Raw genomic sequence first — 10,773 nt, forward strand, 5'->3', positions numbered from 1 at the left:
TCAAAACTGACCATAGTTTCATTGTCAGCTAGTTGTAGGTGTTTTATTTCACTGACAAAATGGTACGAGTCCTTTACATATGCTGCTGTGTTTCCTCTCAATGGTGAAAGTACTTTAGCCAGATGTTGAGCCAATCTGTAGGTTGGTGAGTCGATTTGGCTGACTATTGGTCGTAGCGGAGCATTAGGTTTGTGTATCTTCGGTAGCCCATACAGCTTTGGTGGTTTTGCGCAGCTAGGAACTAGGTATTTTACGTCTAGATTCAATGTTTCGGAGTACTTTTTTATCAAATCACTAGTTGATTTCAATGTTTTTGTTGTGGGGTCGGTCTTCACTTGTTTATATGTACTTTCATCCGATAAAAGGTCTTGTATTTTATCATTGTAATCTGACGTATCCATCACCACCGTAGCATTACCTTTATCTGCACGTAGAATTGTTAATTCAGGCCTGTCGCGAAGGTTTTTTAACGCTTGATATTGATTTTTATTTAGATTCGGTTTGGGCAGTATGTTGCGACGTAACACAGACGAAATGTCCTGACGTATCGCCTCCGAATCATGTTTATTGATTTTATTTTTAAACAGGCAGTCTTCCACGTTGCATATAATGCTTTCTACCGGTATTTTTCGAGGTGTTACAGCAAAATTTAGGCCTTTCGATAACACTTGAACCGTATTTTCATCCAAGACATTTTTTGATAGATTGACAACTGCGCGTGATTGGCTCGCAGGTAACGGGCGCGTTCCGTTTTCTCTTCGTGTGTTATTTTGGACATTTGATTTAGACGTTAGTTTTTCAAATTTGATTATTTGTCTGTTTTTGCATTCATTATACTTAGATTTTTCGCGCTCATCTAGTATTTTCATGCAATTATTAAAATCAAATGTAGTTAAATCTATCTGTAATTCATGGGATGACGCCTCAATGTCTTGATTAACGCGGTGCAAATCGGATCGTGTATTTTGTATTAACTGCTGTAGTAACTTTTTGCTTGCCTGGTTTAAGATCTTAGCGCTTCCTCGTATGTCCTTCCTTGGTGAAATTATGGCACACGTAGGAATGATGCTGTTGTCTCTGCATCTCTTCAAGAAATTCAAGGATGTTATGAATCTTGCGCGCTTCGTCTTGAGATCTTCCAACCGGCGTATTTTATTTGCAATTGGCAGTCCGTACTGGTTAACATATTGATTTCTGACACTTACGCGAATATTAGACATTTAAATAAAACTACTTTTACGGATTTTATCGCGTTATATTAATATTATTTAATCCCGACGTTTCGTCGAAACGTCGGGATTAAATAATATTAATATAACGCGATAAAATCCGTAAAAGTAGTTTTATTTAAATATTATATACTTTGAAATATTTCAAAGTTCGTATTCATTATGCAACTAAAAAGCTTTCAGAAAAAACTGATAAGGTCAGAAATTTTTATAATAAATTAGTTTTATTTAAAGGTCAGTAGTCATATAACGGGGGATCCATAAACGGAAAAACGCTTGACGCCTCCCTAAACGAGGCTTAAGAACGACTGTATTATGTATATCTTCTGTATTTCTATTTATTATGTATTTTGTTATTCAAAGTTTTGATTAAACTATAATTTATACACAGTTATTTTTATTTTCATCTAAAATTACGTCACATCTATAATACGCGCGCGAACTGAATTCTTTCAGGGCCTGTGACAAAGCGCGTAAATAAATGTGTTAATTATGATTTGTCTAACTATACTATTGAGCTGAAAATAAATGTATATCGTAGTATAAGTTATAATAAAATTACAATTACAACTTATTTGTTTTCACGCTTCATCTTCACCCCGGCCGCATTCAGTATTCGCTCGGGTGCTGTTTTATTTTCCACAGTACTGTTAACTAATAATCTTACAGCACTTGATTATAAAGTTTTGCTATGAGACTAACCTGAAATGTGAAAATAAAAATTACCTGTTTTATACAAAAATGCATGAAACTGATGTTTTATTTCCTATCAAGTACACATCAAAACGTTCCCCTCTTTGAGGCGTGATTGGAAAGACCACACGGCGTCCTTACCTTGACGCATGACGCAGGTTCTCACCGGACACGGCAAGCTCGGGAGGTACCTGCTGCGGGTGAAGGCGGAGGTGACGTCCGGGTGTCGGCACTGCGCTGACTACCCGGAGGACACGGTGGAGCACACCGTGGAGGTGTCCCACTTGGGACGAACATCGTCGTGTCCTCGTGGGGGCGATCGGGCGGAGAGCAATGGGTAGATCGCCGCCTGACCGTCTGGTAGTGATCCGGACCAAGCCCAAGTCGTCTATGGCGTGCGCTGTTCCCGCACGTCTCAAAGAGTTTGTCAGCAATTTTTACGGGCCCAAAGGGCCGAAGCCTACTGGGGACTAGGGGCGAATACGAAAGGGCATGCTCTGACCCCAGTACCACAGGCAAGAAGGAACGGAGTGGGATATTTTAGTCAGTAAGAGTCTGACACTCCCTCTCGCTCCACCCAAGGGCGAGAGAAGTCATTTGATGATTTTAACCCATTAAAAAAAACATCAAAATGTTATAAATACCCCGCCCCTTAAAAGTCTAATGACAATTTTATTTATTGAATGACTCGTACGTAACGAATAAAGTGCCAGGGGCCCGATTCTCCTAATTTTACTTAAGCGACATTACTCGATTACGATTGAAGCGTATGTTGCATTCCGCTATTTCTTCTTTGAAATAAACGTTTTTATCCTTTTCTGTCATTCAATAATGAATCATTTTGTCTGCAAATGATTTACGATTGCAATATGATTGTAGAATGTAGAGCATACTACCGTATAGACCAAAATCACCAAATTATCAGACCAATCGCAAACCAATCGAATTTCGTTGGAATACGATTGGTCTTATATTAGTAGCAGAATGCCCGATATGGTTAAACCTTTTATTGCGATCATATTGTGATTCGATTTCTATTCAATTTTGACATTATTAACTTAGGAGAATCGAGCCCCAGCTTACCCACACGATGGGGTAAAAATCTAAGTATGGCAATGTTAATTACACATAGCTGTAGTAACGTAGTTATGTCGAACTATCGCTATCTCATACTGCATACGCTGAGGACTTGTCTACCTCTATTCTCTGTCTACGAATCAAACGAAGGAAAGAAATCAAAGAGTAAAGTAATATATAGGGAAAAGAGAGCCCACTCACGTGTTATTCTTGCAACCCAATTTGACAATGCGCCATCTTTCTCTAAATTGGCCCCGAACTACCTACATAGCTATAGCTATAAAAATATTATAATTATGCATCATATTCATAACATTTTCTATTAGGGTAAGTAGCACCATATAACTATAACATTGGTTATCGTTATAGTTACATGGTGCTACTTACCCTAATAGAAAATGTCATCGTTAATATAGTAAAAGGTCGAAGGAAAACAAATAATTATTATATATTACTTTTTATTTACGCGTGTATGCGGAATGCAAAAAACCGCCATATTGATATTATTATGATCGGTTTTGTTAAGTTACTTGGAATACTGACACCAGGTCTTTTTAGATGAAATTTGATATTTGTGCTTTTTTAAACCGTATTTAATTTATTCGCCTATTATATCTTTTTTTAAAGTGTCTAATATTTTCCTCATACTTTTCTCTAATTAATATTGCATAAATAATTTTATATTATATAACAAACAAAATCGATTATAGTGTAGTGCCATCTGTTGGTAATTTAAGGTATCTTTTAGATAGTAAATAGTTTCCGGGCCAAATAAAAGGTGGCGACTCTTCGTTTACTTAGCTGTCAAAATGTACGGAGTGTCCTCCCCAAAGAGTAAAGTAATATATAGGGAAAAGAGAGCCCACTCACGTGTTATTCTTGCAACCCAATTTGACAATGCGCCATCTTTCTCTAAATTGGCCCCGAACTACCTACATAGCTATAGCTATAAAAATATTATAATTATGCATCATATTCATAACATTTTCTATTAGGGTAAGTAGCACCATATAACTATAACATTGGTTATCGTTATAGTTACATGGTGCTACTTACCCTAATAGAAAATGTCATCGTTAATATAGTAAAAGGTCGAAGGAAAACAAATAATTATTATATATTACTTTTTATTTACGCGTGTATGCGGAATGCAAAAAACCGCCATATTGATATTATTATGATCGGTTTTGTTAAGTTACTTGGAATACTGACACCAGGTCTTTTTAGATGAAATTTGATATTTGTGCTTTTTTAAACCGTATTTAATTTATTCGCCTATTATATCTTTTTTTAAAGTGTCTAATATTTTCCTCATACTTTTCTCTAATTAATATTGCATAAATAATTTTATATTAACAAACAAAATCGATTATAGTGTAGTGCCATCTGTTGGTAATTTAAGGTATCTTTTAGATAGTAAATAGTTTCCGGGCCAAATAAAAGGTGGCGACTCTTCATTTACTTAGCTGTCAAAATGTACGGAGTGTCCTCCCCCTGGTCCTCCCCCTGAAAGAAATAAATAATCTGTCTGCTGGCCGATGGCTGGCCGTTTATAAAAAGTTGCAAATGTAGTATAGATTCATTGTGTTTTAATTATTATAATAAGAATTGGCGTAATTAATTGTTATATATGCTGCTCAATTAGCCGACCAGAGCACATTATTGTGTTCGGATACTAAAACTAGTAGCAATGGACGTCGATACAGGTATGTGATAATTTTTATTCCTAACCTATATTTTAATAAAACAAATGATATACTGATAATATATGTACTAAAATCTGTTCTTAATTACGACTTATAATACGTGTCTTTTGCTGGACCGATTTGCGCCTTTGTCGTACGTTGGCTTGTCTACAACTTGTCATAGGATGAACGATAGGTCTAGGAGTCGGTTCTAAGGCTGGCAATGTACTCAGCAATACATTGTTTTGTCAACAAAGTATCATTCATATCAATAATATCGGGCCCATGTTCTACTAAAATAATCGAACTGACTTTGTAAATAAATTGTAAAATTGGTATAGGTACTCAAAAGAAAATGCTACAGTTTGTTGACGAATACCCTTTACTTAAACTTGTTTCTGATGAGTAAGTTAATGCTATGTTTACCTGGCACAATTCACAATGCACGCGAGATTGTGAGCCACTAGAGGATATCTGTCTGTTGTACCCTCTCTAGTGTTTTTTTGGCCATATGAAATGGTAGCCTGCGTGTAAACATTACAAGCCTACTTTAAACATTTTAGTCCAAGGGTCTTCATTTTTTAATAAAACTGATTTTCACTTAGTGGGAACTTAGGGGAAATTATTAATTTACAATATTGTGAGGGTAGTTTCAACAAATGCACTTCTTGAGGGAAAAAAGTTGCCAAATAAGCTATTTTCGATTACCTATATTACTGCCAAGTACATCCAAATCTATTCAATAGTTTTTTTTTAAAGAAGAACTAATCCATCCATACATATAAGCTTTCTTGTTGATGATGTTTGTAGAATGTGTCAAGTTGTGAGAACTGATGTAAATTGAGCCCTTATGCTGTAAGTGTTGTAAGAGTGATCATGTTAACCGTGTGTATGACGTGTGCCTACTGACTGTTTGTGTTCCGCAGGAGGCCGGCGCTCCCGCTCCCACAGCCGCAGCCCCTCTGTGAGTATCTGTTAGCACACCCTAAACTCTATCATTTTGCAGGCTCTTAGTAATACAAATGTTAAAAACTAATGTCTCGGTTAAAATAAGTGGATCTGGGCTCACCATGACAAAGAAACTCCATGGTCACTTTTTTTTTCAAATATAATGTTTACAATATTCTACAAGGATTTAGTTACAACCATCATCCTCCGAGCCTTTTCCCAATCATGTTGGGATCAGCTTCCAGTCTAACCGGATTCAGCTTATTTAGTTACAACCAAATGATAATAATCTGAGCATTTCATGAAATACAAGTTTTACTTAGGAGTTAGGGATTGTTCACACCAAACGTATTGTCCGCCGCTGACTGTGAGTATACTCACTGTCTGCCCCAGTGTGAACGTCGACTCAATCTGCAGTACCCGTACTCACCAAGCCGACAATAAGCTATAGCGTACGATGCGCTACATGTGTGAACAAAAGAATAGGCTCGTGTAGGTTCACACTAGATGCGTACGCTGAGCGGCTGACTATTCTACACATAAAAGAGCTCAGTATTTGAACCCCCCAATCTTCATACATAACAGATGCTATGTCTTCCCAAGCGCATCTTCGTAAGTTTCTATCACTAAATTCTTCTGAATTCGCATTCCAAATACATTCTCTAGAATGTACTTCTGCAATAAACTTTTCGGTGTCGAACATCGCGAGGTGTCACGTGTCACGTCTGTCCTCATTGAAGTTTGTTTCTCGAGTGTATTGCGGCCGAGGCGCGCGGCGGTGCGGGCGCGGCGGAGCGGCGCTATTCGGCAACTGCGTCCGCGTAGCCAATCCGCGCCCGCCGTGCATAGTCGCGTAGTAAAATAATCGGCCACTGAGAGTCAGCGACAACAGACGACGTAATAGCGTATAGTCGGTTCGGTGTGAACGACAATTTCAATATATATGGAAAAGCAATAAAGTGCGTAACGCGCGCTCACAGTCAACGGCCGACAATACGTTTGGTCTGAACGATGCCTTAAACAATAATTACAGTGTGAGCCTTTATAATGTGCACAGTGAAATGGCTGTAATATTATAAATGTATATAGAATATGGTTAACGTTATAAACAGCAAAATTAATAAGAAAATTATACTTAATGAATTTTTACAACAAAATTAAACATTTCATTTAGATATGTGCTCGTTATAAAGTCTCCCACAAAATAATATAACTGAGTTTTTACTATTGCTACATTAGTATAACAAGAAATATGTATACTGTGCTAGTGGTCAGGGAAGCCAGACGTGCAGGCTTACAGGGGGTTCCTCTTGTCTGTTACACTTGTAGTAGAAGACGTTGTAGGGAAGCTAAGTGTTGATAGCTCATGCTCAGTGTGCCTGCATCAGCAGTCATGGGTGGACTTGTGTTAATGTTGCATTTTGTGCAGGCGGGATCAGTTTCCAAGATGTCACAAGATGGTTCCACACATTCAAGACGGAACTCAAGATCGGCATCGCGTTCTAAATCTCGTTCACGCTCAAGATCCAAGTCCAGATCACGGTCGCACTCAAAGTCAAGATCGCGCTCCAAATCTCGGTCACGTTCCAAATCACAGTCTCGTTCTAAGTCGCGATCACGTTCCAAATCACGATCCCGCTCCAAGTCGCAGTCCCGCTCCAAGTCACGGTCCCGCTCCAAGTCACGATCCCGCTCCAAGTCACGATCTCGCTCCAAGTCGCGGTCACACTCAAGGTCACGGTCCCGCTCAAAGTCACGGTCCCGCTCCAAGTCGCGGTCCCGGTCCCGTTCTAAGTCAAGCTCGGTATCGCGCAAGTCCCGGTCGCGCAGCTCGTCGCACTCGCGCGGCGGCTCGCGGGCCGGCTCGCGGGCCGGGTCGGGCGCCGGGTCTCGCGCCGGCTCGGCCGCGCGCGCCAGCCGCTCTCCGAGCGCGTCTCCCACAAAGCGTCGCAAGTCCCCCAGTAAGTCGCCGGCGCGATCAAGAACTGCTTCACCGCGAAAATCCAAGTCCAAGTCTCGCAGCAAATCTCGCAGCAAGTCTCGCAGCAGGTCGCGCTCGCCAGACAAGATGGAAGTGGACGGCGACGCCGCCGGCGAACCCACAGGTGAGCCTCGCTCAACTTTATCGTTTTCTATGTGCTGTATTTTATGGTTGTGTCTTAATTTAACCAAATGTTCCAGAGACCCGTGCCAGTCGATCACGGTCGAGATCGGCCTCGCGCCGATCCAAATCAAAGTCACGATCACATTCTCCCGCACAAGGTAAACTCTTCGTATAAGGAAACGAATTTTCGAGCTGTTCTTTAAACAATCGAGAATTCATGAACTAGGCACAGTAAATTATCTTTAATAACGACAGTGTGATAATTTCAGTAGCCTTTAATTAATTGAGATTCTTTTATTGCAGAGCGAAAAAGTAGAAGTCGGTCTAGATCGGGATCGCGCGCACGCAAGTCAGCGTCGCGGTCGCGCTCGCGATCCGGCTCGCGATCCAAATCCAGATCTCGCTCGCGTTCTCGCTCGAGGTCGCGCTCGGGATCTCGTTCCAAATCCCGGTCTCGCTCCAAGTCCAAATCCCGGTCACGGTCCCGCTCCAAGTCCAAATCGCGTTCCCGGTCGCGCTCCAAGTCGGGGTCGCGCTCTCGTTCCGGCTCCAGGTAAGTGAGGACCCCGCGCCGAGTACTCGCCAGGCTCGGCTCGGGCGGGACTGACGCCGCGTGTTGCAGGTCGCGCTCGGGCTCGCCGGCGCGCAAGAAGCGCCGCGCCGTGCGCCTGCCGTCCGACGAGGACGCGCCGCCCGCCCCCGCCGCGCCCGCCGCGCCCGACTCCTCCGACGACGAGCTGGCGCCCGACTCCAAGTCCGCCGACATGGCGGCCGGCATGTCGGACTTCGAGCTCATGCTGGCGCGCAAGCGCGAGGAGCGCCGCGGCCGCCGCCGCCGCCGCGACATCGACATCATCAACGACAACGACGACCTCATCGCGCACCTGCTGCAGCAGATGCGCCAGGCGGCCGAGGAGGACCGCGACCTCAACAAGCGCAACCAGCCCGCCGTGCGCAAGGTGTCCATGCTCAAGGCCGCCATGTCGCAGCTCATCAAGAAAGACCTGCAGCTCGCCTTCCTCGAGCACAACGTACTCAACGTGCTCTGCGACTGGCTGGCGCCCATGCCCAACCGCGCGCTGCCCTGTCTGCTCATCCGCGAGAGCATCCTCAAGCTGCTCATGGACGTGAGTCTCTCTCTAGTGAACCTGTGTGTGTGTGTGTGTGTGTGTGCCGCCATCCGCACTCAGCCGCCTTGTTGCAGTTCCCGTCCATCGACAAGTCGCTGCTGAAGCAGTCTGGCATCGGCAAGGCTGTCATGTACCTGTACAAGCACCCCAAGGAGACCAAGGCCAACCGCGAGCGAGCCGGTCGCCTCATCTCCGAGTGGGCGCGGCCCATCTTCAACCTCTCCACTGACTTCAAAGGTGACAGTGTTCGCCCAACGCGATTAACTATAACTGCTTATTAAAAGCAATATTGGCCTTTTATAGCAGTGATTGTGAGGAAATGTTGTGTCGATGTGTGCAGCCATGACGCGCGAGGAGCGGCAGGCGCGCGACGAGGCCATGGCGGGCCGCCGCGACGCGCCCGGGCCCTCCAAGCGGCCGCGCGAAGCCGACCCCGACCGGTGAGTGTGTGCCTGACCGTGTGTCGCCTGCCCCCCTGCCCACTGACGAGTGCCTCCCTGTGCAGCGCGGCGCGGCCGGGCGAGCCGGGCTGGGTGGCGCGCGCGCGCGTGCCGCTGCCGTCCAACAAGGACTACGTGTTCCGCCCCAAGTCCACCTGCGAGCTCGACATGTCGCGGGTACGTACTGTCCCGCCCCACCCACCCCTCGCACCCGCCCCGCGCTCACCCGCCCCCTCCGTGTGTTGCAGACGACGAAGAAGAAGATGACGCGCTACGAGAAGCAGATGAAGCGCTTCATGGACCAGAAGCGCATGAAGAGCGGCTCGCGACGCGCCGTCGAGATCTCCATCGAGGGACGCAAGATGGCGCTGTGATCACTTATAATGAACTGAATAAATTATGTGACGATATGTTCTGTTTTATTTCGCTATCGGTATATCCCGATATCGTGCTGACGTCATTCATTGTGGTTTAAGCATATAAAGAAAGTGGCGCGCACATGACTAATTAAGAAGATGTTGGTGAAGCGTCCATGTCTTTTTTCAATGCAAATATAATAATAATATATGAAATATATAGATCTAGGATATAGATATGATATAGATATGGATCTAGGATCTAGATATAGATATGAAATATATGAAAGTATGATCATGTCTCACACTTTCGCAAGGAACTCAAGTGGCTCCCAATTCGTCTTCGCAGGAACACTCGCATTTTGTGTCTTCTTTTTAATATCCTCTTTAATCCTAAATCTCCTTCGTACCTGCGGGAACGTTTCTCCTTTCTTCGCTCACCTGATGCGTCCTGCAGGACACATCTCAAATCCCTTCTTAAATTCCCTTCCCACACCACTGACTTCTACTCCTACTCCTTCACCGTGCACGCTGTACGGCTGTGGAATAAGTTGCCGCCTGAGGTGAGGAGCTGCCAGACTGTTGCTGTGTTTAAACGCAAGTTGAAAGAACACTATCTTTCCTCTCTGTCATAGATGTATATAGTATTTATTTTATATTTATATATATATATATATGTATTTAAGTAGTTTATGTTAGTATATTGTATATAGTTATATTGGTTATATCTTCTTTCTTTTTACACTGTCTATCTGTACCTATCTCTTCTATTTCTAACTCTCCCATAACGGGCCTGCTGGAAGAAATTTCATTAGAGATAAGCTGTGCCCTTGTACAATTTTTTCCTATTATTTATTATTGTTTGTGTTCTATGTGTACAAAAGTGTTAAAATAAAATAAATAAATAAATAAATAGATATATCAAATAGGTCACTAGAGAACACCAACAAATTCGTCACCTGGACCTGGGCCCAGTGCCGGCTTTAACTCTACTAGCGCCCTGGGCGAGATTTCTACGGCGCCCCCAACTGCAATTCAAACCCATACGAAAAACAGAGACGTATGTAGTTACCGATTGCGAATTGCGAATTTTTTTTTATAGTTAACAAGC

At 43.3% G+C, this 10,773-nt stretch overlaps 1 protein-coding gene across 1 annotated transcript; it reads left to right on the forward strand.

The window, feature by feature from the left end:
• The first annotated feature begins 4,513 nt into the window (after positions 1-4,513).
• LOC124643039 (protein IWS1 homolog) lies at positions 4,514-9,716 on the forward strand. Its single transcript, XM_047181875.1, has 10 exons — positions 4,514-4,705; positions 5,611-5,648; positions 7,062-7,737; positions 7,814-7,894; positions 8,040-8,289; positions 8,359-8,863; positions 8,941-9,103; positions 9,207-9,306; positions 9,372-9,483; positions 9,555-9,716. The coding sequence occupies exons 1-10, from the start codon at positions 4,690-4,692 to the stop codon at positions 9,678-9,680; spliced, it is 2,067 nt and encodes a 688-aa protein (XP_047037831.1). The 5' UTR covers positions 4,514-4,689; the 3' UTR covers positions 9,681-9,716.
• Positions 9,717-10,773: the final 1,057 nt, after the last annotated feature.

Source organism: Helicoverpa zea, chromosome 26, assembly GCF_022581195.2.
Source record: "Helicoverpa zea isolate HzStark_Cry1AcR chromosome 26, ilHelZeax1.1, whole genome shotgun sequence".
Classification (NCBI taxonomy): Eukaryota; Metazoa; Arthropoda; class Insecta; order Lepidoptera; family Noctuidae; genus Helicoverpa; species Helicoverpa zea.